At 38.6% G+C, this 20,435-nt stretch overlaps 1 protein-coding gene across 2 annotated transcripts in view; it reads right to left on the minus strand.

Annotated features, from left to right (window-relative positions):
- Positions 1-20,435, minus strand: part of LOC136857166 (CYFIP-related Rac1 interactor B) — a 263,971-nt gene that overhangs the window by 43,260 nt on the left and 200,276 nt on the right. For both annotated transcript variants that reach the window (XM_067135598.2, XM_067135597.2), the window contains exons 3-5: positions 19,408-19,529; positions 7,868-7,970; positions 3,567-3,703 (exon numbers count right to left, since the gene is read on the minus strand). In XM_067135598.2, the coding sequence (XP_066991699.1) occupies positions 3,567-3,703; positions 7,868-7,970; positions 19,408-19,529 (362 nt within the window). The remainder of the gene's footprint in view (positions 1-3,566; positions 3,704-7,867; positions 7,971-19,407; positions 19,530-20,435) is intronic.

Here is a 20,435-nt window from a genome sequence, read left to right on the forward strand (position 1 = left end):
AAGAAAGGCATAAATGTGGCCTCAGATCATTATATGTCTCTTATCAAATTGAAACCAATTCCCGCAAACACAAGGAAGACAACCAAACAGATTACACGCTTCGACAATGATAAACTTCGGCAAAGGGTCGAGGAGTTCCAGAAGAAGGCTAGACCAAATGACTGTGACTTTAACAACGCCAAAAGTCTCCTTGTTGAGGCCGCCAAAGACATTGCAGAAATCAAGAGAAACAAAAAGCATGCCTGTTGGAATAGTACCTGCAAATCAGTCCTCCAAGAAAGACTCAATGCGTGGAAACAGTACAACTCTACGAAATCAGAAAATGATTGGGAAACCTACAAAACCCAACGTGCCCAAGCAGCTAGGGTGTTCAGAACTGAGAAACGTAAATACGAAAAATCTCTCATTGAAAAGATAGAACAAAACTTTGGGAAGAATGAAAGCAGAGAGTACTACAGAGCCTTCAAACGCAAACTCACTGGCTATAAATCACCATCTCTATGCTTTGAGCGAACGGACGGCACACTGGCGACGTCAAATGAAGAAAATTGCAGCATTCTGGCAGATTACTTCAAGAATTTACTTAATTGCTCTAAACCGCAAAGCACCATTGAGACCAAGGAACCCTTACTCAGGTACCCAGATTCCAGACCACCCGACAGAGATGACATCAAGTGCCACATTGCCCGTCTCAAAAATAACAAAGCGCCGGGGGAAGACTCAGTAGTAGCAGAACTATGGAAATATGCCCCAGAAGAATCACTTGATATCTTGCAAAAGCAAATAGAAGAAATTTGGAACAAGGAGAACCTACCCAAAGATTGGAAAATAGCTTTGATCCATCCATTACACAAAAAAGGCAGCATGAAGAACATCAACAACTACAGAGGAATATCTTTGCTACCCGTGACTTACAAAATTCTATCACTTGCCATCCTGGAGCGTTTGGAAGCACAAGTTGAACATCAAATAGGTGAATACCACGGAGGGTTCAGAAAAGGTCGCTCAACAGCTGAACAGATCCAAAATCTCAAAACGATCATCAGATATTGTACATTAAGGTCCAAGCAGTATGTGTCTGTCTTTGTGGACTTTAAGAAAGCGTACGACTCCATTGACCGGGAAGTCCTGCTAAACATCTTAAATGAATTTGGAGTTGATTTGAAACTGCTGGCATTAATTAGAGCCACCCTGACCGATACAAAATCCAAGGTGAAGTTCCACGGATGTCTCTCGCATTCCTTTGACATCAAAACAGGAGTCCGAAAAGGTGATGGGCTATCCCCGATACTCTTCAACTGTGTTCTTGAAAAGATCATCAGAACCTGGCGGGTGAGATTACAGGAAACCAACTACAGTCCATTGAGAATAGGAACCAAATCCAAGGGGATCGCAACAGACTGCTTAGCATTTGCCGATGATACTGCTGTTCTCTCAACCGACATAGAAACCACTAGAGCTCAAGTTGAAATTTTAAAGGAAATTGCCGAACAAACTGGTTTGCAGATATCGTTTGAGAAAACAGAAGTAATGACTAACATCAAAGAGGCTCCACCAAAACTCCATACAAAATACGGGGACATCACCCGAGTAGACAAATTCAAATACCTGGGTGAGATCATCATGAAAAATGGACTGGACAAAGAAGCACTTCAGGAGCGAGTACGCAAACTGGAAATAGCCTACCAAACATCCTGCACAATCTACAACAAAAAATGCCTTTCCCAAAACACCAAGATACGTCACTATGAAACAGTTCTGAAGCCAGTAGTTCTATATGCAGCCGAAAGCCTGTCTGTAAATGCAAACAAAGGACTCCTTGAAGAACTGGAGAAAAGAGAACGCAAAATTGTGAGAGGAATCTTGGGATCAAAGTACAGAAATGGAATCCATTAAAAGAGATCCAACAAGGAAGTCTACAGCAAAATAGAGAAAATTACCAACACAATCAGAAAAAGACGGGCACGATTTTACGGTCATCTGAAAAGAATGGACAGAAGAAAGTTAACTAAAGAAATCTTTCACTTTTTTGATTCAAACCCCAAAACCACAATTCCCTGGTTTAGAAATACCAAAGAAGACCTGCAAATGCTACATATCTCAGCTGAAGACGCCTTTAACAGAGATCTCTTCCGCAAGAAAATATTGACGAACGGGCTAAACTGAGACGAGCAACCAAAGAGAAGACACGGTGCCCCTTGGACAGAGGAGCGTAAGCAGGCCCACTCACAAAGAATGAGGGAAATTTGGGCTCTAAAGAAGGCCAAGTTCAGTGTCAAATGCAAGACTTAACGTGGTCCTTGATGGCCCCAGCGAATTATATAATAATAATAATAATAATAATAATAATAATAATAGTAATAATAATAATAAAGCAAAGTCATCTCTGTACAGGCCATGAAGGTCCCCTGGAGGACTAGAAGTTAAAGGCTTCCACTATCCGTAACCTCAGCACTTGGTGAGGTAGAGTGGTTAACTCTATGCCCGGCCGCCTTTTCCCCCCAGGAATTAACCTGGTACTCAATTTTGGTGTAGGCTGAGTGAACCTCCAGAAATGGAAATCTCGTTTCTTAAATTTTATGACTTCCTGATGTGGAATCAAACCCATGTCCTTCCGGGTGAACCGAGCACGCCTTTACTGCCTCGGCCAGGTAGCCCCTAATAATAATAATAATAAACACAACAGGGGGTGTGATATTTGTACTATCACACTATACAAAATAAAGTAACTGGCAGTTATGTGTGCGTGTTTGTGCGGGTTAATCTCAAGAACCACACACAGATTTTGATGCAGTTTTTACCGTTGTGTACAGCATTTACTCAGGAAGGCTTAGGTGCCAGAAAGATTAATCTATAACAAAAGGTAGTCGAGCAGTCATGATTTTAGTGAAGGAAGTCAAACGAAACATGGCCAGCTGAGTGCTTTCTTGGCTTATGCAATCTAAACCATCAACAATAGGTCAAAGCACATGTGGAAGAATTAAGCAGAAAAAGCTGTACAAAAAAGTTGCAGATGGTATTTACCTGTCTACAGAAGACAAACATAAATAAGAGATTTTAAGCTATAGTAAAAATTTAACCTTAAAATTAGAAACCATACTTTGAGATTAATCGTGTAATCTTCATTAAAATAAATTGTTTATTCACCTCAATAGTCTCATTAAAATTAAAATAATCATCATTAGAGTATACAATTTACATGAAGGTTCAGGAGTTATCTTTGTTTTGGAGAAAGCATAGGCAGGCAGCGGGAAGAACCTTGGAAAAAATGCTGCACCGAGCTACGTACATACATCAGCTAGGGTAGGTCACTAGATAGCAGATGTAGCCCAATACAAACACAGTACGGAGAAGGACTATCAATGTCAGAACAAACAGTCAAAAAAAGAATATCCAACCTGGTCAATACCAGACAGGGAGATGACAGGCATTTACATCAAGTTCAAGGGGGATAATTAATTGTGTTACCCTTTAAAGCAACAATCACCATCACCATCACTACAATTCTTGAAGACAGCAACCATATATAATACATTATTTTCCTATTAATTATTTTATGCCCATACCTTATACTCATCAAATTTAAGCACAAACTCCAGAATTTCAGCCAGCTGTTTGACAAGAGCCTGCTGTGTTTCAAGGTGCTGTGTGGGTGTCATGGACCCAGAGCATAGCTGAAATAGGATTCTTGGAACTACTGCCTCTGTAAATATGAACAGTTCAGTAGTTAGCTTCAAAGAAAATGAAATAGCACAAATATTAACATATATATTTTGCTTAAGAATAAATGTACATACAAAAATGGTAAACAAAACAGTATTGTTTAAGCACTTGTCTCATACTCAAGAGAGCAGTATCAAATTCCAGCTAAAACTAAAGAAAGGCCTGCCTCAATAGATTTATAGGCACTGTTAAAAGAACCAATATCAGAAAAATAATGATACCTTGATGTCTCTTAAGGGAGAATGTACAGAAAAAAATGTATACAAATTTAGAAATTGTTTCATTTGTTCGTCATTAAAGATGTCAGGATTACAATCCTACAATAAAATGTTTCAATTTCATCTCTCAATGTATGGGAGTGGAAAATATAATTCCTGGCTGCTTGCAATTTGCTGTATTCTCTTTTATGGTGACAATTCTTGTGTCCTTCACTCCTAAAAGAGAATTTTTCCAGTTGTATTTCAGAACTGTAGTGAGAGTGTTGCTGAGTCCAGAAATGCTCCAGCGAAATATGCCTGAGAGCTATTTCTGGATCCTTCATTTAAACTGTCTGTTTCAATGTCTTTTGAAACAGGAACATTTATTCAGTATTTCTGCAGTCACTTCACCACTTTATTGGCTTGGTTCATACTTGTAATATACTTTAACAGAAGTAGCACAACATCTTGTTGAGAGCATATAAGTTTCTAAGGAAGTTTAAAAGGATGTATTCGCAAAAATTAATGCAAATCCAGACTTGTATCTGAAAATAAAGGCCCTGTATCAAAAGTGAAAAATGAGTGCATCAAAGATGAGGATTAATAGAAATTTAATTTGGTAATTTTAGAATTTAAGTCATCCACTGGACACAGGCACATTGTATATCCCTGGACAGAATTTCCAAAACAGAGTTATTCAGCTAAGATGTCGGCACCAAATAACTTTTGAACCATTAGAGATATTGAAAATCCGTTTCCACTTTTCGTAATGGTACCAAGGGGCTCATTATCGAATTTGCAGTACTTTTCTAGTGTGTCAATACCAGCTAACTGTTTCTTTTTTTAAATTGAACTACACGGTTTTCTACAAGCACCCTTAAACTTACGGATATTACAAATTCAGCATTGTGATCATTTAGAAAATTGGACAAGTACTTCTTGGGAAAGTTGAATGTATTCAAATGTGCTTCATTTGCCAGCTGTGAAGCGCCCTGTTCAATCGAATCACAAACAAGGCAGCTAAAAGGTGCGCACCAAGCGAGTTGGCCATTGTGGTTAAAGTACCGTAACTGTGAGCTTGCATTCGGGAGAGGGTGGTTTTGAACCCCACCACAGGTAGCCCTGAAGATGGTTTTCCGTGGTTTTCATTTTCACACCAGGAAAATGCTGAGGCTGTATTTTAATTAAGGCCACGGATGCTACCTTCCCAATCCTAGCCCTTTCCCATCCTTGCATCACCAAAAACCTATGATGTGTTAGCATGATATTAAACCACTAGCAAAAAAAAGATGCACTACGATGAAACGTGGGTTGTTGACTCACAGAATTCTTTCATCTTCTTCTAACAGCTAGGTATTTGTTTTACTATGCCCATAACCACACAACGACAAGTTGGATACCGCATACTGTTGCTGTAAGCTTGCATTCAGAATGGTGAGTTTGAACTCCACCATCGGCAGCCCTGAAGATTGTTTTCAGTGATTTTCATAGGACATAAACTTCTTGGTTTTGATCCATATTGAATTGTAATCACAATAATAATTAAACTTCTGTTTTAATGGTCCACCTTTTCAATACTACCTATATTATGCAATGTTTACATTGTTGCTGTTGTTTAAGTCATCAGTTCATAGACTGGTTTGATGCAGCTCTCCGTTCTACTCTATCCTGTGCTAACCTTTTCATTTCTACGTAACTAGTGCATTCTATATCTGCTCTAATTTGCTTGTCAAATTCATACCTTGCTCTACCCCTACTGTTCTTACCACCTACACTTCCTTCAAAAACCAACTTAACAAGTCCTGGGTGTCTTAAGATGTGTCCTATCATTCCATTTCTTCTTCTCGTCAAATTTACCCAAATCAATTTCGTCTCACCAATTTGATTCATCACGGAGATCCGAATGGGGGACTAGTTTACCTCCGGAATATTTTACCCGGGAAGGAGCCATCATCAGTAGATCATTCATACAGAGAGATCTGCATGCCCTCGGGATTTAGTTATGGCTGTAGTTTCCCATTGCTTTCAGCCGCGTAGCAGTATCAACACAGCTAAGCCATGTTGAGTATTATTACAAGGCCATATCAGTCAATCACCCAGACTGCTGTCCTTGCAACTTCTGAAAGGCTGCTACCCCCCTTTTGATGAACCATTCCTTAGTCTGGTCTCTCAACAGATACCCATCTGATATGGCTGCACCTGTGACTCGGCTATCTGCTTCATTGGGACTGCAAGCCTACCACCGCGGCAAGGTCACCTGGAGATGAGATATCTATTAGGTTCCACCTATTCAATACTAATTATGTGTTGATGTTACTAATAACTTTTATTCAACTTGGGACCGGTTTCGACACATAAAATGTCATCATCAGCCATAAAATGAATCATAAATATATAAGCAAAGACATAATAATCAAAACTACTGTGGATACATATCAAAATATGATCATTAAAAATCTCTAACTGTCCATTCACACCATGTGTTAAGATAAATCGCCATAACAGAAGAGTAACGGCATAATAATAATTAAATCTGGCGCAGTGACACATTGAAGTATGCATATAGTCTCTCACTATTCAAAGAATAAAAGAAGGTTCTTCAATATGTAGTCTTTGTGCATCCGTTTAATAGAAGGATCCGACAAGCTTCCAAAGTAAAGAGTCATTTAAAACACTCACACGTGCTATGCGTCAATCAGAGCGTCGAGAACTTATTTCATCACTTGGTGTGTAATTTATACCTGCTAAAAAAAATTAACACTGATGAATATGAAATCAGTCAGTGTAAAAACGTTAGTCTTGTGAGAAAGAGATATAAAATGTTATATGTGGTAGGTCTGGAGGGGAGAAGGCAGATAGGGGGGGTGTGAATGGATGGTTAGAGATTTTTAATGATCATATTTCAATATGTATCCACAATAGTTTTGATTATTATGTCTTTTGCCTATATATATTTGTGATTCATTTTATGGCTGATGATGACATTTTATGTGTCGAAACCGGTCCCAAGTTGAATAAAAGTTATTAGTAACATCCACAAGTAATTAGTATTGAATAGGTGGAACCTAATAGATATCTCATCTCTGTGATCTCGGTTCAATACGGAAACATCAATGAAGCTCATATCCTTGAATAAGGTCACATGGTTCGCAGGGGGAGGATGTTTACATTTTTTAAACTTGGAACTAGCCTAGGCCTTGGCTGGCCATCACCAGCCATAATGTAAAACTGGACAAACAAATGATCAAAACAAATGCACAAACACAAATGATGTTAAAAGGTATTAAAAGGATCTGGGGACAACACGTAAAATATGAAACTAAAATAAGGCTTTAAAGTCCATGGATGCATTAGATCATGTTAAAATGTTAGTGCTTCTTATTAAAATATCTTGGAAAATGTTGATGGACATTGTCAAAAATGGCACATGAAGATATGATCTGGTAGTTCATAGAATACAGTTGGTAGAAATTTGCAATTCAATGCAGTGTCCATGAAGTTAACCTTTCGTTATGACATGTGGTGCGTGGCCTACTGTGTGCCTCACTAACGGGGAGGAGTTCTCCTCATGGACTTCATGTGTACATGTTGCCATGTTTTGAGTACCTTACAGCAGTGGTTCTCAAACACTCCCTCTCTCTCTCTCTCTCTCTCTCTCTGTGTGTGTGTGTGTGTGTATGTGTGTGTGTTACATGATAAATACCAACTGGTAGAAGCACGTCAATGAGCAAGAACAACACATCTCACTAGCTATCCTTCATTAAGAAGTAAATGTAAGGAACTGTTTTTATTGGAGTTGTGGATGCATAGAGGCAAGGCATTTCCAACTTTGAAGCAAAAGATGAAAATATGTAAATGTGAAATAGAAGTGAAATATTTCATTCTCTATCAATAACAGAAAGGACAGTAATCAGTGATTTATTCTAAATAATAGCTATTCTTCTCACCTAATTCTGTAGAGAATTCATAGAACCTCTTTAATTTTGTAACTAATGGCATGACTGCCTGCCATGCTCTCCTCTGGTATTCTTCGGTAGGAGTTGATATTGCCTGCAAAAAGGAAAGCATAAGAAGTCGCAAAAGTTCACCATGAATGCAGATGTTTAATTCTAGAACATTACTGATATCTATCAATCTCATGATATCAAAACATATTTCCTAATATACAGTACATACAACAGGTATAAAAAGTAAAGCACTGCAAAGATAGAATCCAATCGTAATACTATTTGATATAAAGGTGGATCGGCAGGAGAAATATAAAGGATCTAAATGTAAATGATAAAGCCTGGCCACTAGAGGAGTATGCTATTAATTAAGATTGGTATGCATCAGGAAAGGTCACTAAACATATTGGGTCGTTGCTTAAGTTTGTGCGGTATTCTTTTGGGTTGGCAACAATGCGGCGTGAAGGGATTGCTTATCATTATTCCATTGTTTTAACTGAGTTTGGAGTTGGTGTGTTGCAAAACACAGGTTTTCTTGATTGTGAACGTATTATTTGTGTATATTTCAGACAAACGGATATGGAATGTCAAGCTGAGAAAAATGAGCATTTTCAACACATTTTACTCTGCGAGTTTAACCAAGTATCCAGTGCAGCAGGAGCTGCGAAAAAAATTTATGAAGTGTACAGTAATGGAGCAATATTGCTGAAAAAAACAGCGTAAAAATGGTTTTCCTGCTTTCAAGCAGGATGGTTTGACTTGTCTGATGATCCATGTTCTGGAAGACCTTCAGATTTTGACGAAAATCGCTTGAATGAGTTGCACCATGAGAATCCTCGTCAAACAACACGGGAAATGGCGCAAGTTTTTTAATGTGATCAGTCAATTATTGTATGCCACTTGCATTCGATGGGTAAGGTACAGAAATTGAGTATATGGGTACCACATGTGCTACGTGTCAGTAGCAAAAATCGAGTAAACATCTATTTGTAATTACTTGCTTGGCACCGGTTGGCTTGTGATAGGCACAAAGCATTCCTTTGGAACATTATCACCGGTGATGAGAAATAGTGCCTGTATGTCAACATGAAGAAGAGGAAATAGTGGCTCAGCCCATCAAAAATGGCAACTCCCCGTGCCAAGGATAGTGCCCATCCACAGAAAATCATGTTGTGTGTTTGGTGGAACAAAGATGTCATTCTTCACCATGAATTTCTTCCGAAAAATATAACGATTACCTCTGCTGTGTATAGTGACCAGCTAAGACAACTTGCCATTGCTATTGACAACAGAAGACAAAGACAACAATCAGTCTTATTGCTCCATGATAACGCCCGTCCGCATACTGAGCAATTGACCAAAGGTGTGATTGCTGAACTTGGCTGGGAACCTCTTCCTCAGTCTCTGTATTTCCCTGACCTTGCCCCCTCAGATTTCCATCTTTTCTGCTCTCCTTCTAACCACATTCAGGGGCAAGTGTTTCTTGATGAAGCTTCTCTTGACCAATGGCTAACAGATTTCTTTCAGTCAAAACCAAAACAGTTCTACAGACGAGGCATTCAACTGCTACCTGAACGTTGGCAGAAGGTCATAGAGAGTGGAGGTGAATACATCACTGAGTGACTGTGATTGTGAGTTACAGTGCGTGGCAGTGACAGTAAAATAACATACATACATACATTATCATTATAGACTGTTATGCCTTTCAGCGTTCAGTCTGCAAGCCTCTGAGAATTTACTAAACGTCGCCACAATCCTCGATTTGCAACTAGTGTTGTGGCCTCATTTAGTTCTATACCTCTTATCTTTAAATCGTTAGAAACCGAGTCTAACCATCATAGTCTTGGTCTCCCTCTACTTCTCTTACCCTCCATAACAGAGTCCATTATTCTCCTAGGTAAACTATCCTCCTCCATTCGCCTCACATGACCCCACCACCGAAGCCGGTTTATGCGTACAGCTTCATCCATCGAGTTCATTCCTAAATTAGCCTTTATCTCCTCATTCCGAGTACCATCCTGCCATTGTTCCCACCTGTTTGTACCAGCAATCATTCTTGCTACTTTCATGTCTGTTACTTCTAACTTATGAATAAGATATCCTGAGTCCACCCAGCTTTCGCTCCCGTAAAGCAAAGTTGGTCTGAAAACAGACCGATGTAAAGATAGTTTCGTCTGGGAGCTGACTTCCTTCTTACAGAATACTGCTGATCGCAACTGCGAGCTCACTGCATTAGCTTTACTACACCTTGATTCGATCTCACTTACTATATTGCCATCCTGGGAGAACACACAACCTAAATACTTGAAATTATCGACCTGTTCTAGCTTTGTATCACCAATCTGACATTCAGTTCTGTTGAATTTCTTACCTACTGACATCAATTTAGTCTTCAAGAGGCTAATTTTCATACCATACTCATTGCACCTATTTTCAAGTTCCAAGATAATAGACTGCAGGCTTTCGGCACAGTCTGCCATTAAGACCAAGTCGTCAGCATAGGCCAAACTGCTTACTACATTTCCACCTAACTGAATCCCTCCCTGCCATTTTATACCTTTCAGCAGATGATCCATGTAAACTACGAACAGCAAAGGTGAAAGATTGCAGCCTTGTCTAACCCCTGTAAGTACCCTGAACCAAGAACTCATTCTACCATCAATTCTCACCGAAGCCCAATTGTCAACATAAATACCTTTGATTGATTTTAATAATCTACCTTTAATTCCACAGTCCCCCAGTATGGCGAACATCTTTTCCCTCGGTGCCCTGTCATATGCTTTCTCTAGATCTACGAAACAAACACAACTCCCTATTCCTCTCGTAGCATTTTTCAATTACCTGGCGCATACTGAAAATCTGATCCTGACAGCCTCTCTGTGGTCTGAAACCACACTGGTTTTCATCCAACTTCCTCTCAACGACTGATCGCACCCTCCCTTCCAAGATGCCAGTGAATACTTTGCCTGGTATACTAATCAATGAGATACCTCGATAGTTGTTGCAATCCTTCCTGTTCCCTTGCTTATAGATAGGTGCAATTACTGCTTTTGTCCAATCTGAAGGTACCTTACCAACACTCCACGCTAATTTTACTACTCTATGAAGCCATTTCATCCCTGCCTTCCCACTATACTTCACCATTTCAGGTCTAATTTCATCTATTCCTGCTGCCTTATGACAATGGTGTTTATTTACTATCCTTTCCACTTCCTCAAGCATAATTTCACCAACATCATTTTCCTCCTCCCCATGAGCTTGGCTGTTTGCAACACCACCATGATGATTTCCTTTTACATTGAGAAGATGTTCAAAATATTCCCTCCACCTCTCCAGTGATTCCCTGGGATCTATTATGAGTTCACCTGAATTACTCAAAACACTGTTCATTTCTTTTTCCCTCCCTTCCTAAGATTCTTTATTACTGTCCAGAAAGGTTTCCCTGCTGCTTGACCTAGCCTTTCCAGGTTATTACCAAAATCTTCCCATGACTGCTTTTTGGATTCAACAACTATTTGTTTCGCTCTGTTTCTTTCATCTACGTACAAAGCCCTGTCTGCCTCAGCCCTTGTTTGGAGCCATTTCTGATAAGCCTTCTTTTTACGTTTACAAGCTGCTCTCACTTCATCATTCCACCAAGATGTTCGCCTTTTCCCATCTTTACACACAGTTGTTCCTAGGCATTCCCTTGCTGTTTCTACTACAGCATCCCTGTATGCCACCCATTCACTTTCTATATCCTGAACCTGCTTACTGTCTACTGTTCGAAACTTCTCACTAATCATATCCATGTACTTCTGTCTAATTTCCTCGTCCTGGAGATTTTTTACCCTTATTCGTTTGCAGACAGATTTCACTTTCTCTACCCTAGGCCTAGAGATATTTAGTTCACTACAGATCAGATCGTGGTCTGTATCATCGAAAAATCCGCGAAAAACTCGTACATTCCTAACAGATTTCTGGAATTTAAAGTCTGTTAAGATATAGTCTATTATGGATCTGGTACCCCTAGCCTCCCATGTGTAGCAGTGAATAGCCTTATGCTTGAAGAATGTATTCGTAACAGCTAAACCCATACTAGCACAGAAGTCCAGCAAACGCTTCCCATTCCCATTAGCTTCCATATCTTCCCCACATTTACCAATCACCCTTTCGTATCCTTCAGTTCTATTCCCAACTCTCGCACTGAAATCGCCCATTAGCACTATTCTATCCTTGCTGTTGACCCTGACCACGATGTCACTCAATGCTTCATAAAACTTGTCCACTTCATCCTCATCTGCACCCTCACATGGTGAATACACGGACACAATTCTAGTCCTAATTCCTGCAACTGACAAATCTACTCACATCATTCGCTCATTTTCGTGCCTAACAGAAACTATGTTGCGTGCAATGGTATTCCTGATAAAGAGCCCTACCCCAGACTCTGCCCTTCCCTTTCTAACACCCGTCAAGTACACTTTATAATCTCCTATCTCTTCCTCATTATCTCCCCTTACCCGAATATCACTTACTCCTAGCACATCCAGATGCATCCTCTTTGCTGACTCAGCCAGTTCTACCTTCTTTCTTCCATAAGCCCCATTAATATTGATAGCTCCCCATCGAATTCCATTTCGTTCGCCAAGTTGTTTCCAAGGAGTCCCTCGCCTGTCAAATGGGAGTGGGACTCCATTACTCCCATAGGTCCGAGGCTTGCTTAAAGTGTTCTGAGGTCGGTAAATTCATGAAGCAGGATGCTGCCCTACTTGCACATAGTCCAAGTGAGGATCTCTCCTCTAACGGGTTATGGACCACCGGTGAATTGTATAGTCCTAGCCGCCTGAGCACAAGGAGGGCCACGACTCAGAATATGTCCGAGATGCCCACTCCCATTCCATAGCAACTGGTATCCCGACTCTCAGGACCACTTACTAGGCCACTCAGCCATTGCCCATGGTTCACGAACTAGGACGTGACTACAGTAACCCATAAACATGAACCATCAGTAAAATAAAATAAAATAAAATAAAATAAAACATACGAGAAGAAGAACTATTGGAAAGAAAGATTTTTAGGAAGAAAGTCTTACAAATGGAAGGATTCCAAGGGAGGAAGGAAAAGAAGACAAGCACAAAGTGGACTGAAGACAGGAAAAAGAAACACAGTGAAACAATGAAAGAATACTGGAAGAAAAGGAAAGAACAACTAAGGAGGAACAATTGAAATTGTAACGTGGTCCTTAGAAGGCCAGAACACAAGAAGAAGAAGAAGAAAATATAAGAACCACACAAACTCAGGCATTGACCCAATACATTATACTTAAAGGCTGCAGTTGATGTCAATAGCAACCAACAATGTTTTAATGGGATATCTTGCAGGATTAATAAAAATTGCATTGTAGTCTAGCATAAAAACCCAATAGATAAAATGTACAATTCAATGAGAGAATAAACAAAACTGCAGAACATAAATGAGATAACACATCATGCCCTTGTCAAAGATTCAGTAAATATATTCTTTTGTACGGGTCCACCTTGTCAATACTCGCAAGTATAAACTCATTACATAATTATATGTGGTACATGTTTCGGGAATGCTACAATTACCTTCATCAGCCACAATGATAAAATTCACTTTGCATGCCTAAAACCCTTCAACTATAAAATTATTACTTCTACTTAAAATAAACTAAAACCAAAGGTTGGAATTCCTAAGCTTTACATTATTGCTTGTTCTTAAACAGTCGCCTTAATATTAATACTCTATGAAAATATTTCAGGTAAGTCCGTTCGTGCCATAAAATGGTTTACAAGTAATGAAGTTCATTCCGGTTCTGTATTGACTTTAAATATCTAAGATAAAATTCTAAAAGAATTTAATTGTATAAAGTCCACTTGTTCAATACACGTTTGCCATTTGATAAATGGTCAGTCTAAACAGCTACATGGACATGTTTCAACACAGCTAAAATAAATATAAAGAAGAAAGACGTATACAAAAAACAGTGACACATAAAAAACTTGAGATAAAATGCAATCAACAAATGCAATGGAAATCTGTGTTTAAAATGTACAAAGCTTCAAATTTGGACAAATTTAGTTGTAAGTGTGGGTCCAACCATATTTAATACAACTATTGGTTGGCTGGAGGAAATACTTAAAACTTGTGAAGACTGGTAAATGTTGTTCAATTTGTCACGCTTCTGGAAACGGAGTGAAGTTTTGAAAAATCTGTTATATTTCTTCACGGAGAACACAAGTCTAGCCAGAATTTCCTCTTTCCTAGCCCTATGCTTGTATAGATCACTGACTGAGTGTGGAGGTCAACACCAACCCAACCTGACTTTATACAATTAACTTCTTTTAGAATTTTGTCTTAGATAAAATGGTTTATTAAAACTGATGATCAATATGTCTCTTGATGTAATTTACACTGTCCCTTTGGTGTGTCAACTTACTGAATACAGCATTCCAATGACAAATCATCCAACATGCATACGTATGTACTGACAAAGCAAATCCTTTAATGTTTTGACCGCAAAAGATCTATCTGCCAGGTTGTGTGTATTTCTTCAATATCTACAAAAAGGAGTAATAAAATTTAAATGATAACCCTACTGAAACTCTATGTAATAAGAACATAGAAACGTATGCCTGGTGTGAAAATTGGAAACCATGGAAAAACATCTTCAGCGCTGGCAACAGTGGGGTTCGAACCCACTATCTCCCAAGTACTGGATGCTGGCCGCAGTTAAGCGACTGCAGCTATCAAGCTCAGTACGAAGATACAAATGAAAAAAATGTAAGGTAACTTTGAAAAAAAATGCACAGTTTGTCCCATATAGGAAAAACTCAATAAATCAGAAACTATAAACTCCCATATAGGAAAAACTCAATAAATCAGAAACTATAAACTATCAATAATTCTGTCATTTGCAGCGATATTGAGAAAACAAAGTTTCAACAGCTGAAATTAGGACCAGTTATAGATCATTATGTCATCTTTACAAGAAAAATACGATGAGCCCCTCACAACCACGACTTTTGTACTTTTTAAAAAGAAAAATACGTTTCTATCAGTGAAGTTATTGTCTCATCGCTAATGGTGACGTGCACAGCTTATCTATCGGCACGAGTTCAAACTACGTACATCCTGACTTCTGTTGCCTTCCAACTGGTACCAGACATGGGTTATAAGAACAATGCAATGCTGGCATTCTTTTTTCCATTCTGGGGTATGCAAACACATTATCTCCATTGATAAGCACGAGAGGAAACAGTCTGCCAGATGCAATGGTTGTTAAGGCATGAACTCTATATGGTCTGACACTGTGGGTTAGCTGGTTTGAGTCCCATCGGTTAAAAATTTTTTACCATCAGAGTGTTAACCGGGAGGTGGTGATATACAATTTTTAATCACTGGACTGCATGCCTGGAATCAATTCCTAACCCCTCCCCAGTGCTCATATGGAGTGAGGGAATACGACGCTGTTGGTGGTGATTCGTTCGTCGGATGGCAACGTGAAGTTGTGCAGACCCCTTAGTGCTCTTTCACAATATAAATGTCTTCCTTTGGTGAAATTTAATTTTCTTAATCAGGTAATTCATACATTGCAGTGTATCCACAACTTCAATAATAAAGTTGGAGTCTCTGTCATTGACAGTTGTCAGTCTTCTATATTTCAGTAAGAAACTTAATATCGTACGGTATCTGATAGGAAACAAGTGCAAAGTTAGTGGAAGTATTTAATTTCAGCACCATCTAAACCGCACATTCTATTTAAAATAAACTTTGAAGTAACGATCAGAGGGGAACCAGTTTACGTTGAGGAAACAGCAAGTACTTCACAAGTGTCAAATATGCTGCTTCCAACTTGACATAGAATATTCGTTTGTAGGCACTTCAGCTGATATCAACAGCACATAGATATATGTAATATATCCTTATCTTCCTAATATATCATTGACAACAACATCACGTTGTATAAATTTTGAGTCAACTTACAAATGGAGTAATTTTTGTCTACAAACCAAGAAGTTATTTATATATATGAAGACAAGAGACTGCATTTCAAGACAGTGATTTTCATTCTGTGTCAATAATGTGTCACCAGGACACTACTGCAAGATATTAATACACCACATGTTAAATACTTTATTCAAAAATAGTGTGTTATTGTAAACTTATTTTTTAAAGACAATATCCACTGAAGATCACTGAAATGAGTCGAAACGTATGGTCAATGTAGATTCATCATCTTTATAAATGTAATATATTATATTTTATTGTATTGTATTGTATTGTATTGAATAGGAGGATTCATTTTACATTTATACTGGTACCCTTGGTGCTATTCAACAGTAGTAGTCTGTGCCAGCACAGGGCTTCACAGGGCTTCACCCACATCATTCCTAATATCATATATCACATCATTCATTTCACCACATTAACTCCTCTGATGAGGTTTACGCCAGGAAGGACATCGGGTCATAAAAGCTTCCTTTCACTTCATACCCGACCCCGAAGAGAAACGGGACAAGGGTTAGACATACAAGCATGAGAAAAAATGCCTTCCGCTGCTGAATCTGAGGAATAACATCTTAACAATTGTTTATCCTGGAGAAATGGTAGTTATGATTTGGCCGAGATGGAATTTCGTATGCTTGGTTCTTTCTAGACAATGAAAACCTACAACCTGTTTTCCAGTCAGTGACCGGGTCAGGGATGGGATGAATGAAGCCCCTATCTTGCGGCAAGGATAGGAATTGTGCTGGCTGCCGAAGCCCATCGCACTCCTCTGGGGCAATGATTAATGACTGACAGATGAAATGAAATGATATTGGAGAGTGTTGCTGGAATGAAAGATGACAGGAAAAACCGGAGTACCCAGAGAAAAACCTGTCCTGCCTCTGCTTCGTCCAGCACAAATCTCACATGGAGTGACCGGGATTTTAACCACGGTATCCAGCGGTGAGAGGCCAGCGCGCTGTCGTCTGAGCCACGGAGGCTCCTCTTTCTAGACAAAATACTTCTAATTCAATGTGGTGACGTCATTATGTTGCTCATAGTAACATTAATGTCATCTATTAGTATAAGACTGAACCAAATTGTACTCCCTGATTTGAAGTTTTTGCGTATTGAATCCAATAATAGACAGAAGAAAATCATTAATCATTATAATGTCAGATTTAATGGGTGAATTATAATATGGTGATTATTTATTGGTAGATTATGTTAATTATTTACTTCACGATATTGTCTCCAGGGAAACATACTCTAGACTATAAAAAGCTTTTTCTTTTCACTGGACCTTGGAGCTTTGGACTTAATATTGATTATGTCGCACACTGTATGTGTTTATCATGATGGCTATAACATTAATAACCGAGCTAGATAGCTGCAGTCGCTTAAGTGCAGCCAGTATCCAGTATTCAGGAGACAGTAGGTTCGAACCCCACTGTCGGCAGCCCTGAAGATGGTTTCCCATTTTCACACCAGGCAAATGCTGGGGCTGTACCTTAATTAAGGCCACGGCCGCTTCCTTCCTACTCCTAGCCCTTTCCTGTCCCATCGTCGCCATAAGACATATCTGTCAGTGCGACGTAATGCCAATAGCAAAAATAATAATAATAATAATAATAATAACATTAATATTATTATGATATTTACTAATACTTTGCTGCCATGACAGAAGGATTTTATATTTAGGCTGTTCCTGACACCTGTTCCAATGTTTATCACTCTGTACATCATTTGCCTAACACAATCGATTTTAGAGTTTATGCCATCACTTTTGCAACATCTGCCATCTTCAGTAAAAATCTGTTGGGAGAACATGATGTCCATGAAGGCATGAAATAATTTTTGATCGCCAAAAGTTGTATGAATTTCGTATGTCAAATCAAGAAATTTTAAATGAGCTGACCGCTCAACATACTAAAACTTTACAATAAAGGTAAAAAGAGTAAACAAAGGTAAAATTGTCAAATATAAAATATGCAGTTACAGAGACAAACTACAGTAACAAAAAATCATACGCTTGGAGAAAGATGAATATTGAGTAAAGTCAAGTCACAGGAAAGAGAGAGTAACGACTCTAAATTCGCAAACCTCTACATCAAACATAAGAATGTCAGAAGACGCGAAGTAAAAATGACACAGGCTAAGCTAATCATATAGGACGAGGCAACCATAGCTCCTCATCACGCTCTTTCAGCAATAGGTCAGCTACTTATAAACAACAAATAACCTTTCGCTACAAAAGTGATCTTGCTTGGTGCAGACTTCCAACAGTGTCTGGCAGTAGTTCCTCACTGTTATACAACAGCTGTTATCCAGTCAAGTTTTAAACAGTCTACTTTATGACCCAAAATTAAGATCTAACTTCATTGAATGGCTTGTGAAACTCAGAAATGGATAACTAGGACAAAATGCACTATTGAGATTCAACAAAACCGGATTTCAAAAAATATTGTACAAGATTCACTTGGTCCCTCTTTTCATCCAAATGAGAGTACAATGGTTTCCAAAGAAGCATTTTTTTTGGCCAAGAAATGAACAAGTTAACTTCATCGACCAATAGGTTCTGAATAGTTTGGTAAGTGACCAAATACCAATATAGTTGGTCCATTATTGGACATTATAAATTTTCCAGCTAACTCATTCCTGGTTGCCAGCGTTTCGCCCCAGTGTGCTAAGTTGGGCTCATCAGTTGGTAAATAGCACACCTACCAAGACGCATGGCTAGTGCATACTGCAGAGGCCAGGTCCCCTATGAGAATCAACATCTATACCAGGTGACCAAATAACGTACATTAGCATTGACTCCATAATGTTTATTAATTTAATAACGATGGTTTGTGCAATGAAACGAGAATGAATCTATGGAAACCATACAAAAATATTGTTCATGCAGAAACTCGGACAGGCTCAGCTTCAGGAAGAAAGTGTTCTATTCCAACAATAGACTTAGCACCTGTGAATCCAGGTATACCATTCATTTTTAAATGGAAGCAATTTCCTCTAAATGTAGCCTTTCTGTCACGCTGAATAAGTCACCAGAACAAACTTTAAAATTGGGATCAATTTCCCCACTGCAGTGTTTTGGACAGTTGTATGTAGCTTTCTAAAAATATGCAGATCCATAGACATCAAAGTACAACTGAATTTAGAGTGGTTTGTAAAAAAATGCTATAATACCTGTTTTGATTCCATTCAAATGCCGTATAAAACCTGGAAAGTGCAACTTTTATCTATAAGATATATTAATAATCAATTTATAATTTTCAATTACTTTACAGATAGTAATTTCAAATGTTGTAGACAAACTTACATACCAGTGGCTAGATAATATTATTTTGTCACATTGCAGAAGCAATTAGGTTCTATGTATGTATACTTAGGAGGAAAAAAAAAAACAAAGCAAATAAGTAAAAATCTATAAAATCCTACAAAACGAGCGCTGAAAGGAGGACTGCAGTTATAATTGCATATGGGACTTAACTTGGGCTTTTGAGAAAAATAAAGAACATAAATCCAGGAATGTAAGAACTCACTTCTCGAATTTCTTTTCCAGCCCCCTTATAACACTGTATTTCTTCTAGAATTGATTCAGAATTTCTTAACACTTGTTGTACTTCTTCAAAGGTCTCTTGTTCCCCATCTGTAGGTTGTGCATCTGTAATTAAAAATATAATATAAAATGACAGAATTGATAGAACTCATGCTCATACATGAAATAAAACCAATTATTAGTTAATCAGGATATCGTTGATGTGCCTAGAAAAATCATTATGTGAAATATTTCACCTTAGAATTCTGGCTAGAAAGGTTCTGTCTATCAAGCTGAGTGGCTCAGAACAGTAGAAGCACTGACATCCTGAGCCCAAGTTGGTGGACTTGATCCCGGCTCAGTCCAGTGGTATTTGAAGCTGCTCAAATTTATCATCCCAGTGTCAGAAGATTGACCGGAATGTAAAAGCAAAATTCTGGCACCTTAGTGCCTCTGAAAACTCTAAAAGTAGTTGGTGGGCAAAAATAATAATAATAATAATAATAATAATAATAATAATAATAATAATAATAATAATAATAATAATAATAATAATAATAATAATAACTTACTTTACATTTTATGGCCTTTAATGACTGGAAACAGGCTGTGGATTTTCAATGGACCACTCTAATCATTTATACATGGGATTTTTTGTTTTTCTATCAGCACAATGTTTCTTCATTCTGAGGATACGTCAAGGAAGGGTAGCTATTGGATCTTTAAATGGGATTTTTTGGAGTCAGCACATCAGACATACAAGGAAGTGGTGTTATGGGTTGTGGTTGAAAGCATTCTGACCTACAGCTTAGAGTGTTGGACACCGAATGAAAAACAAAGGGGTAAGACTACGCCTGTGGAAATCCGGCCCCGCGGTGTAGGGGGCAACGCGTCCGCCTGTCACCCGGCGGCCCCTTTCCTCACATTCCACACTTTACACTTCCACAATTACAATTACACGCAGGTTTATAACATATGGTGCAAGTAGTGGCAAAAGATTAATATCCCTGACCTGGGGACTGGGTGTTTGTG

The sequence above is a fragment of the Anabrus simplex genome, chromosome 1, assembly GCF_040414725.1.
Source record: "Anabrus simplex isolate iqAnaSimp1 chromosome 1, ASM4041472v1, whole genome shotgun sequence".
Classification (NCBI taxonomy): Eukaryota; Metazoa; Arthropoda; class Insecta; order Orthoptera; family Tettigoniidae; genus Anabrus; species Anabrus simplex.